General features: G+C 43.8%; 1 protein-coding gene across 32 annotated transcripts in view; it reads right to left on the minus strand.

Annotated features, from left to right (window-relative positions):
- NRXN3 (neurexin 3) overlaps positions 1-12700 on the minus strand; it is a 1528794-nt gene that overhangs the window by 1038876 nt on the left and 477218 nt on the right. For all 32 annotated transcript variants that reach the window (XM_073242064.1, XM_073242063.1, XM_073242059.1 and 29 more), the window contains 2 exons: positions 6132-6570; positions 1768-2151 (listed from right to left, as the gene is read on the minus strand). In XM_073242064.1, the coding sequence (XP_073098165.1) occupies positions 1768-2151; positions 6132-6570 (823 nt within the window). The remainder of the gene's footprint in view (positions 1-1767; positions 2152-6131; positions 6571-12700) is intronic.

Below are 12700 nucleotides of genomic sequence, written 5' to 3' on the forward strand. Positions count from 1 at the left end.
TAAGCTCCAAGAAAGCTCTCTCTTCTTCTTTCACCCCAATTCCCTGTGTCCTGTTTTTGATCCAGTTGTAAAGGGAGGTGTACTTTTCTCTTGAAACATCCTTTACCTAGTAATACAGTTGACCTCATGAAAATCCCTCCTTGGAAACATCTTTAACTGGTCATTCAGCTTCTGTTCCAGGCTTCTTCCAGGATTCTTCCTCATCACCAGACTTCTGGTGATTGGACAATCCTGGCCACTGGTAGTCTTTAGGGATAAATACCCTGCCAATCCCTCTTCTCTTCTCTGAATCTCCATGTCCTTCTAGTCCAGTTCACCAACAGAGTCCATGCTGCTGCTTGGTATCATTTTATTATTGTTTCTGTGTTGAGGCCTCAGCTCCTCATCTGAATAAATGATAAGCTTCTTGAGAGCAGGAACTATGTCTATTACAGATGCAGTACCCTCAAAGCCCTAGAGCTAAGGTCGCAGCAAACACTTGATAACTATGTAAATTATCCTCTTATATAAAATAGGTTGGGAACTGATGGACAGCCAGCTTGATTCTGTATGCTTGGCATATAAAAGAATAAACTTAAGCTGCATATTGGCAAGCCTATAGACCAGAACCTCCTTGTCTCTCCATGTTGTCTCTTCTTACCTTTATCCCTGTACATTTACCTAACCTGCAAATTTAGTGCAAATGTAAGATGCTAAAGGAGTAAATGGAAAGGGGCCTCTTGCAGCATTCTGGCCTCTTCTAAAGGATTAGCCCCCACTGTTTGGTCCCCATCTTTTCAGCCACCTCTATCCACTGTGAATTTAGATCTATCCCTCAGTTGTGCGATGGTCTCTTATTCCTGTCCCTGGTACATGCTGTTTTCCTGAGACATTTGCCTGCCTTCTTTCAACCTCTTTGTCAGGCTAACTCCCACTTATATTTCAAGTCTCAACTTATATTTCTTCCTTGAAGAAAGTTTCTATGAACCTCTAAAGTACGTTGGGTCCCATTGCAAAAGCCTCCTTAACTTCTATATTCCCTCTAATGATATTGATAATAATAATTATGACTATAACCTTCACTAATATTTATTAAATGTTTTTCATTGTCCAGGAACCTCTTAATTTCACTTAATCATCACAAATACCTTGTAGGTACCTGGTTATCCTTATTTTACAGATGAGGAAATCAAGTCCCAAAAATACTATCTTGATAAACTTCACATCCCTCCATGAGAGTCAGATTCTCACCCAGTCTGGCCCAGGAGTTCTTGTTTTTAATCAATATATCACACTGCTTCTTATAAAACTTACCCTATTTGTGATTATTTAATGCCCAAATATTTCACTAGGCAGCAACTCAGTGAGAACAGGGTTTGGTCTACCTTGTTCAATGGTGTATTTCTAATGCCTAACCCAAGAGCTAGCCTGTAGAAAGCACCAAAAAGCATGAATAAGTGAGTTAAATGAATAAACAAAACAGCCAGTTGGCTAGCTCATCTGAAAACCCAACAGGGAAGTATCCGTCAGTTCTAAATAGAGGATGCCTAATGTTTAACCAAAAAAGTATGATCATCTTGGAAATATTTATTCTAACATTTCCCTTACCACGACCCATCTCCACTCCAACACAGCCAAGCCTGTGGAACTAGAAAGGGTCTAATCTGGAACCCAGGGAACCCAGGGACACTCTGGTCGTCAGAAGCAAGCAAGCAGGATCTATCCAGGGACACAAGCACGGTACGTCACCCTATCAGGCCCAGCAAGCCACCGCCAAGGGTCACTCACCCCTTTCGCAGGTTCTCCCCCAGTAGCCGGTGCCCGTGCAGTCGCAGATGAAGCGGTTCCAGCCATCCTTGCACACAGCGTTGTTCTTGCAGGGGTAGCTGTCACACTGCTTAGCGCTCATCCGTGAACAGGAGGACTTGACACCTGCCGCGTTCTGCATCTCCGCCAGCTGCCGGATATTCTTGCTGCGCCCATCGATGAACAGGTCGCGGATGCAGCCCACGTAGCCGTAGTTGAGCATGGCAGTCCAGAGCTCGGTGGGGAGGATGAGGCCAGCCCGGTTCTCCGGCAGCCCACCCAGGTACATGTCCCCCTCCAGGTCCAGGATCTCGCTCTCCCCACTGGCGGTGAATGGCGTGCGCCTGCTGTTCACTGATATGGTACCTAAGATGGGAAGACGGAAACAGGGTGAGCTAATAGCCATCTTGGTATCACAGGTGAGCCTGCCACTCACTGAACCAAATGGAAGGAGCCCAGCAGACGAGCTCTGAGCCTCGTGTGGCCTGGCCAGGGGAGAACAGTGAGAGCAGGGGAAGGAAATGCATGAGAGCAGCAAGGACAACGTAGGCCATTTGGTTCTAGTCTTTGCCGGTGAAGACGACCTGACCCATAGGAGGGCTGAGGACAACCCCGGTGACCTAGCACCTACAGTGATATGTTTCTCAGAGGTTGTGAACCACGCCAGTGGAGAGCAGCACAGCACCTGCCTGCGCTTAAATCCCAGCTCTACCACATACTAGCCCTATACCCTTGAGGAGGTGACTTCCCCTTCCTGGGCCTTAATTTCCTCATCTGTAAAATGGGAAAATAACTGTCTCCACCTCACAAGCTGGTGTAATGTCCGAATGAGTTCACACAAGTAAAATGCTTCTTATTCTCTTCCTGGGATGGAGTAAGGCTCTGTAAGTGCCTGCCTGAGTCTTCATCACCAGTGCACCATTCCCAGAAGGGCAGAGCCCTCCATGCAGCAATACCCTCTATGCTGGCAGGAGCTGCCAGCCCTGGCAAGGAACACTTAGGCACTGCCTTTGATAGATTTTAACTGGAACATGTATTTTTTAATTTATTCATTTGTCAAATACGTACTGAACTCCTACTGTGTCTGCAGTATAGCTCTAAGTACAGAGATGAACTGAGGGATGTTCCTGCTCTCATGAAGCCAAGGACATGAGCAGAAGGACAGACAATAAACAAACCACCCAATAAACAAGAGAAACTAGATAATGGTAGGTACTGGGAGACAGTAAAATGGGAACCATGGTAGCAGCCCATGGATTCTACTTTAAAGTGTATAGTCAGTGAGGGCCTCGCTAAGCAGGTGGCAGATAAACTGAAATTAGAGTGCTGAGAAGGATCCAAGAATGCAAAGTCCAGGGAGAGAACATGCTTAACAGAGGCAGGCACTTACAAAGGCCCTGGGGCAGGAAGGAATGTGGCTAGAGTAGGGAGAGGAAAGAGGGAGTAAGTAGAAGATGCAATCAGAGAGGAACTAGGAGCAGGATTAGGGACCCCATCAAATGAGATTACAGAATACAGAACCCTGGCATTCCAGTCGTAAACAGCTTTCTGACCATAGGCTGGTCCCTGAATCACTTTACAGCTCAGTTTCCTGAACTGTAAAGTCAAGGAAACTACATGATCCAGGTGATATCTAAACATCATGCCAGAAATTTAAAAAATCATTTAGTATTCTTAAAGTGCTCTGTTGGTACCAAGACAACCAGATCATGCCATCCATCCGCCAGCCTGCACTTCCACCTGAGTCTCCATTCACCCGGTGATGACAGGGAAGGCCTGGAGGGCTGAGGAGAGCCACCGAGCTCAAGGCTGCGAGTGTGCCCTGAATCACAACCCCTCAGAGGGGAGAGCGGTGGGAGGACAGGAGGGCCTCTGCGTTGGGGTGGGGAGCTTAGGCCAGCAGCCCCCTTCCCCACCTTCTCCCAGAAATCTTCTCCTGGAGGAATCTGCTTTGCCTTTTCGTTCATCAATCTTTTAAAACCTACATAACAACAATAATGTCCTAGCCACCATTTAAGTGCTTTTTATACTTTTTTTGTATTTGATCCTTAAAACAATCTTGTAAGCAGGAGCTAACATTTCCACTGTTTCACAAATGAAGACGTTAACGTTTATGTCTCTTCTCTTCTGCACAGCTTGCTTCCTTTTCCCTCAGACCCACAGAGTTACTCTGATCACCAACTAGTGGGGAGGAGCTTCTGGTGCCAAATAAGGACAGTACCAGGACCAATGTAAATCCTGGAGCCTTAAACACATCCTGAGGAAATGTCCTCTGAGCCTGTGACCACAACTGTTTTGAATGTACTTATCAGGTTTTAAGCATCAGGCTCCAACTGGGGAGTGGTCATAAAAGTTTTGCTAGATCACCTCTCAGGATCACCATGTTATTCTTCAAATGATTAGGGAAGGATGATTAGAATCAGAAATTTTTATAACTATTCATCTTAGTATAGGTTTATAACTAAAAATGACATATCAGAAAATACCCTCATGAAGAAATTATATTTAATAGAGCTTATTAAAATTTTACATTACGCTGCTCTCATGGGATGATTATTCGTTTACTCTATAAAATTTCATAGGCTTTGATCAAATTTATCAGTACACTTCAAAGTACTGGCCAATGCTATAGCTCCCAGATATGAAATTCAAAGCTTCTGAAATCCAAACACATTTGTCAAAGATGAGTCCACTGACGGTTCTAACAAAACAAAATAACTGTCCTACTTGAGAAAGCAATTAGTCTTGGGAATAAACAAATGTAGACATATGGCAATTTTATATATTCTAGCCTGCCTATGACACAGATAGGTAACATTGAAATTGTGTCAGTGTGTAGCCTAGTCAATCATGAAATCCATCAACCATGACTGAATTCCAGAGACACAAAAGGCATGGTCCTCAAAATTAATAGGAGTAATTTACTTATAACTCTAGGACAGCTTCCTGGCTCCACCCCTGCTGACATTTTATGGACAAAAATATGGAGAAAGATTTGGCCTCCAGATAAATTAATTTTTGTGTATTTTTCTACCAAAAAGAAGCACAAATTGTTCGTTCTTGCTCAACAAGCACATATGACCTGATACCTCTTGGTTCTGATCAGATTTCAAACAATCAATAAAGCATCCTGCTGGGCGATAAACTATCTAGGGTTGCAATCTGCCACCCATCTGCCCGCTGCACAGAGCCCATCCAGCTCCTCCTAAGGACAACAGAGCTCAGCTCCATCACCCCTCTGGCTCTGGAATTCTCTAGCAAAGCCACCCCCTCCAAGCTCAGCCATTACTGGCTGCAGGCTTTTGGAAAACCTATTGCTTTATATTATTGGCCAAATTCACCTCGAAGGTAAATATCCAAATGGAAGACTATGTTTTCCAAGAAAGTAAATCCTTAAAAATACAGCAAGTATAGCAAAGACCCTTCTTGAGTATAATACTATGTAAATGGAAAACAGGAAATAAATGTGAAATTCAAATGCTCTAATCACCACTCCAGGTGAAACGCCCTTTCTGATGGCACAAAATGTGACCTTCAATGCCACATGGTCCGTAGAAAGCTAGGCAGACCATTCAGGCATTCAAAAGCTCCAGACTTTCTATTTGTGCCTCTTTTTTTTCTCCCTCTCTCTTTGTTACTATTTCAGAGTGACTATGTACTGCCTGGGGCTAGCTTGTTTGATCTGCGGCTGCAGAAACAAACAAAGCCATTTAAACCAAATATAAAAGGTTATGAAGAGGGAGAATTAGGGAGGTCTGAGCAAAGAGTGAAATATAGGCTTTCAATCCAAAGGAAGGCTTTAAATTGAACATAATTTCAGGTAAAATCGATTTGCCTTTCTCTTTCTTGTCATAATTTTTCCCTGCAACATGACTCTTGCCAATTATTGGAGGGCATGTCATTGCATAAACTCTTGTACAGTGAAGCTTATCTTTCAGAGTAATCACCTAATGCAGCATCTGTGATGCCACAACTGGTTTCCATAGTGATGAGAAGATGGAGGAGAAGAAAAAGGGGGGAAAAACACATCACACCAGTAACATGGCAGCTGCTTTGGTAGCAGTGTAATTGCTACTTATAAAACCATCCTTAGCTCCAGGGTGTTGGAGCGTCACTGAGATGACTGTGCAGTGAGCGACAGGGGAGAGGAGGCGGAGAATGTGAGCCATGGAGGAGACAGATGTCTGGTTCAGAAACATAATCTTACAACACCCACTAAAGAAAACAGCTAAAGAATCAACAAGCATGCAAGTGTAAAACTTAAATTTAATGTCAAACGTGCAGCTGGGAAACACAGTGGCAGCACTAGTCTCTTCCCAGTCACAACCCTGCCTGCCTCTTCCTACCTGATCTGCCGTCTCGCTGAATGTCCACGTGGTACCATTCCCCATCATTGGCCTTCTTCTGTGTGGCTTTCACTTTGATGGTGCCTGAGCCCATGTCGAGCAGCAGGTACAGGTTGCCATCGAGGAGTTCCACAGCAAAGAAGTCCACCTTGGTGTTCTTCTGGCTCCGAGCGTCCTTCCTCTCCTGGGGCTTGCCGTGAGTGAAGAGGATCAGGCCGCTGGGCTCCGTGGTACGGAAGTCGAAGGAGATGGAGCCCATGCGTTTGGTGTTCCACTTGGGCAGGCTGATGTGAGCCTCTGGGCTCTCAAAGTTGATGGGGTCCAGCGTGGCCACATTCTCACACTTGAACACAACCTCGCCGTAGATTTTCATCTTGGTGTCCCCAATCCGGGCCAGGCGAGACAGTTCCAGACGGATATCATTATTCTTATAAACAACCTGTCAAAAACCAAACAAGTGCCAGATGAACCAATCTAACAAACAGTAGCTGCCCATCGCTCACTGGACACCAGGAAAAAAGTCCCAAGCAGAGGCTTCCGGACACAATAGCCTGAAACAGTATGAGAAAGATGAGATACAATATTTGAAAAGCATCTGAAGAGACCTCTGGGAGGCACATAAGTCCAAAGATAAGTCCCTACATTTCCATTATATTCCTTTGTGTGTCTCCTGGCCAATTTCTTTTTGTGTTGTCAGGAAGTTATACAATATAAGCTTGCAAGTAGACATAGATAGATGGAGTTGCACAGATGCAAATGTTTATATACAAAGATATTTACTGAAGTGCACTTAGTAAAAAAACCAAAAACAACCTAACTGACCAACAATAACAGACCAGCACATGCTTATGATGGAATATTATGCAGTCCTTAAAAACCAGGCAGTGCTCCTGGTTTTGACACAGATGCCCTCCAAGTAATATTGTTTAATGAAATTAGCAAGGAACAGAACAGAGCATGCATTACACTATCATTGTTTTAAGTGTGGTGTGTGTGTGTGTGTGTGTGTGTGCATGTGTTGGGGGGCAGTGTTATATGTATAAATGTTTGTAAATGCATAAAACATCTTTGGGAGCAAATACAAGCAACTATGAACTTGTCTCTGGGGAGCAGATTTGTCAAATTAATATTCAGGAGTGGGAGAGAAACTCACTTATATTTTTTATCTTTCTTAATCATGTGGATGTATTATTTAAGAAAAGTGACTGAGTGTGAAAACTTGATGGAAAGGAGATCTCTGCCTTTTGTACATTGCATGTGCCCTTTATATACACAGAGTAGGAGAATGAAACACCTTAAAACACACACAAAAAATCTATTACAACTCTCTAAACCTGGTGTAATCCACATAAAAGCAGGGATTAATCATAGTCCCCAAATTAGAATCCCCCAATTAAAATGTTTTGCTGTGATTAGAAATGAATTTGTATGCAGTGCCCTGGGATGGGTCTCAGTCTTCTGATCTCTAAGCAGTGTCACAGCCACACAGTAAGCAGGAAAAAAAAGGAAGGGAAGGAGCTAACGTTAGAGTATTGATTATGCCAACCACTTCACTATGCCTTTTACATTATCTTACTCAAATTCTAAACCAAGATGCAGATTTAGGTTCAAATCCCACATCTAATCCTTATAAACTGTGTGACTTTCGCAAAGTTATTTAACTTATCTGGGTCTGTTTTCTCCTCTGAAAATGGGAACTGAGCAGTCAGCTGTTTTATAAGGATGAAATCAGTTAATACATCTAAAGTATTAAGAAATGGCACATAGTAAGGGCATAAGAATCCCAGCTACTTTGGGGATGGTTGCTGTAGCTGGTATTAATCTCATTTCATGCTTTCCACAGCCCACAGAAGATTGTTACTGCATCTCCATTTTTAGTAAAATAACAAAGGACGTAAGTGCTGAAATGAGTTTTACAATCCATCTCAGTAATAAAAAGTTAGTTGAATGGGTCATTCCAGTAACATATCGTTTAATCCCTAACATCAGCCATAGAAGTGTTTGCGTTCTCTCCCATCACCAGGACAGAATCAAGCAGAGATGTTTCCTTCTAATAGTAACTAATGACAGCGAATTGAAAATGCCCCACCTATTATATGACCTAGACCATGGCCCTAACCAAAGTCAGTAACATGGAAAATAACAAAGATACTAAAATTTGCTGAGCACCTACTACCAGGAACTGTGCTAAGGATCTAGAGCCCACCACCCCATTAGATATTGACAACACCCATTTGAGATGCCTACCATCCTTCCCCCATCTTACAGGTGCAGAAACAGATGCAGAGAGTAGTTAAGGAAACTTCACAGTCACAACAGCTGATGAGTAACTGAGCAGGACCTGAACCCAGGAAACTGGGTGCCAGGGTCCATGTGCTTCACCACCATGGACACTGCGAATGAGGCCCCACTAACAGCACCCCTGAAGCTCATCTTTAACATTACACGGAAAACCATGCACGCTCAGCATACTAATTCAAAAGCTGAAAAATATTTTGTGTGTCTCCTGGCCAAAGTTAAGATGTTGTCTTAACTTTACTGAACTGACCATGTGCCAAGGGAAAACACTGCAAGATCCTTAGGCAATCACGCAAGTGAGTGAACCAGAAAAGACAGAAAAGACACAATAAATGTTTAATGACTGGCACCTTCTCCTTTCTAACCCTGATGATTTTGCCCCAGCATGTTAGATCTCTCTGTCATAACCAAACTTTAGCTTTCTCTGCACTGAGTTAAAATGCCTATGATTAGAGCTCCTTGTAAGGTTAATTATTAATGTACAACAATAGCTTATCCCAAAAGGACAGACTGAGGCTTAGTATTCTGTTGAATACTAAATGGAAAGAGAACTCAGACATCCCTTCAAGAGACAGAAGGAAAAAAAACAAAAAGGCCCCTAAAAGGGAAGCAGTACCCAGCAAAGGGTGACTCCTCTGTGAGAACTACTCCTAGAGGAACCGTCGGCCAAACTGGCTCAGAAGGTGAACAACTCGGAAACAGATTTTTGCAGAGACAAACTGGAGAATAAGGGCCCATCTGGCTAAACACAGCCTGACTTCTCTCAGAAGCTCGCTGAAGGTCAGCTCTCTACTCCACGGCCCTGAAGTTACTTGTCTGTTTATATGGAATGTCCTCTCCTTTCTCACTGACTGCTGGGTAACCCCTGTGAGCCTCATTTTACTCATTTCCAAAGGTGGGAACCTCAAAACCTATTCTTAGGAGCTGTTCCCCCTTTCCCTGATGGATGTTGTCAAGATTGAGTGGGATATAATACATGGTAGGACACAGAAAATTTTAAACTGGGACACAAACCTAGAAAGAAAGTGTAGTGTCCCTTAGTGCCCAGCAGTGTTGAGGTTCTGTTGGGAACTGACAAGGGACTGAGCTAAGCTTCAGCTGAGGATCTCTTACCAAGAAGCAAGGGATGGGAAGACGGGGGCCCTGCAGCCCAGTGACACTCAACTGAGCTCATGGCTGGCATTCGTGTCCCCCCATCTGCTTGGTGCACCACCATGGCCATGGCCACACGGAAAGGCACCAGCACCCTGGGTAGTGCATGGAGCCAAGAAATGCCCCTGGGCCCCCTTATGAGGCAAATTAGTATCTCATAGTGTTCTTTGTAAAATCAGACCTTTCACTAAATGAAAGTTCCCAAGTGATGACTGAACTAGGAAGAAATGTGGCATCAAGTGACAGAAAGCAGTCTTGACTGACAAGGTGCCCCAGTGAGGATCAATTAAAGACAAAATGGAAATGGCTCCCCCTGGGAGAAGATGGCACATGGCCTGGGAGGCAGACACAGCATCACAAAGAGTGACAGGCTGGTCTTACTACCCCGCCCGTGGGTTTCTAACAACTGCTATTGGGACTTGCAGCTCATGCCCCATAGGCCAGACAGTAAAGCAGTTGAGAACAGAGTCTCAGAGTTAAGACAGACTCTCTCAGAAAAACTGTACTTGAATGCCTCCATAATCTTGATACAGAGGCACACAGGAGAAATATCAGGAGTAATGCAAGCTGTGCAAGGACAAACAGTATCATAAAAATAGTCACCATCTACTGAGCACCTACTGTGTGCCAACGTTTTTTTTTAAATTATTGTATATCATTCACATTGAGCAAGTAACATAGGTGACTTTCGCTCCATTTTACAGAAATGAGGCTCACAGGGGATAAGTACTTGGCAAGAGCATAGAGCCTCTTAGGGCATCACCAGGACCTGAACCCAGTGCTACGCTGGGGCAAGGCGGTGGTTTCTAGCCCTCCTGTAGGCATGCCTACTCAGAAAGCAGAGACCCCTTAGTCAAGCACAAAAAACCATGCCCGGCTCTCTCCTGAGGCATGAAGCCCTCCACATCCGCAAGTCTCCCTCCAACGGATTCCTGTTCCTCCCGACTGCAGAGCCACTTCGGGGGCCTCTGTATGCACTCTGGTCGGGCTTCCAGCCTCTCCTCTCCAACCTCCTTCAATGGTGCTCCTTCACCAGGATCTACACTCAAACCTATTCCAGGCTCTCCCTGGCTATTCTGATGCCTACTGACCAATCCCTGCCATTTGATAAACTTAGAATCCTTATGCTAACTGCCAGTGATGACGATGTCCAACATGTTGCTGGAACCAGTTGCCGTCACTGGAAAAGAAGACTGTTCTTATCCACAAGAAGCCCCTTTTACATTAAACTCTTCCATGGCACTTGAGTGACATGGCAGATCCATGAAAATGAACCTAACGGGTAGACAGTCCTAGCTCACAGAAGTACTTCTTTTCTTCCCCTGTCTATCGTATCCCAAGCTCCTCTGCCCTCAGCTTCCCAGGAGGATGTTTCCATGCGCTCTGTTGTAAGTGCCACACCCCTTCCACTGACTCCTGACTCCAGTAAGGGCATCAGAAGGAATGGGGCACTGTGGGCATGTGCCCTGCAGGGCCCAGATGGCCTGTGGGTACTATTTCTCCTCTCAAGGAATAGGAGGTTTGCCACCTGGCCATTCTTTTCTTTTGTTTTTAAAACATCTTTAATCCTCTGTGGGTTTACATACAGGACAATTAAAAGAAAAAACCCACCAGGTCAGTTTACAAGACCATTATTAATAGGTCCATAACTTAATAATGACTGAGCACCATTGCTCTGATCCGAGTTGGTGGAGGATGTTTGAAGTTCAGGACACTGGGGGACAGTCTCCGAAATGTCTCAGCTGCGCAAAATAAAACAGAAGCCAGCGTCAGATGCCTTGATGTGGAACAGTGTTGACTACAGATCCCAATAAACCCTTTCAAATTTATAATATCTGTGTGAAACAGTTTACATATAGCAAGCAAAAGACAAAAATATATTTACCCCCATCCAAATTTAATCCTTTGACAATAGATAATAATGAAGTGAGCTTTTTCTCTACAGCTTCCAGTATGGCAGGGCTTCTAGATGAACTTCTGGGCTAATCTTATTATTGTATAACATTCATTCTCAGGGTTAAAAACATAAATAAGAAGTACTGTGAAAGAATCATGCCTCTGGAGTTGCCCCGGAGTTCTCTACCTCCCCTCCCTCCTGTCTTTTGGACAACTGAGGACTCCTGTCTGCTGTGATTTTCCCTCTTATTAGTTGTGTGCTCCACTCATTTGTCACTCAAAACACTCAACTTTGTTATCTTTGAAGAAGCACCAGTCTTGTTTTTTTAATAGACCTCAAACATTTTATCAGCCAAAAATATACACATTACACCTTTTAAAATCTGAAATAGTACCTAGCCGCACAGATGCTTAAAAATGCTCATGTCTTCATTAAATTAAATGTTGGACTTAAGTGGCAGTACAAGGCAGTGGTTAAGAACACAGACCTCAGGCTCACAACCAGGGGTTGAATCTTGCTTCTCCTGTGCCAGCTACGTGACCCTGGACAAAATAGTTAACTGGTCCCAGCCTCAAACTCTTCAACTGCAGAATCTGTATAACAAGTCTCACGTCATAGGCTTATAAGAAATAAATGAGATAATATTACTGTATATAGAACTACTTGACACACTTCCTGGTCCTTCATAAGTACTCAGTAAATAACAGTTATCACTATTAGTTTTGTCATTTTCTGTGGAAAGCCTGATCTGAATCAAAAGAGGGGAGAGCCTGGCATGAAGTCAGTACGAAGGAAAGATTCTAAGGATAAATTCTAAGCTGACTATTGGCTCAAGAGACAGGGCTGGAACTCGTGATAGACTCTGGATTTAACAAACTGAAGTAAAAAAGAAAAATTTTAAGTATTCATAAAATTGTCTAATATGCATTTATAAGATATATAAATGTGAAACAGGGGCCATTCCTTGTTTCTTTCTTCCTCTCTCCCTCTCTCTCTCCCTCACACACACAAACACACATACACATACACAATCATGCACATGTACAGACTTAGGACTCATTCTCATTAACATCATTTCCTGTCAGAATTTACCACTGACCAAACTCCAACAGTGAAGTCCAAGTGCAAATGGGGCAGCAGATGGTCCTTTTAGATTCCAGAGTCAGAAGAACCTAGGATCTGGCATGGCCAGGGCCACATCTGCATCTATGGTCTTGCTAAC

Source organism: Manis javanica, chromosome 8, assembly GCF_040802235.1.
Source record: "Manis javanica isolate MJ-LG chromosome 8, MJ_LKY, whole genome shotgun sequence".
NCBI classification, from domain to species: Eukaryota; Metazoa; Chordata; class Mammalia; order Pholidota; family Manidae; genus Manis; species Manis javanica.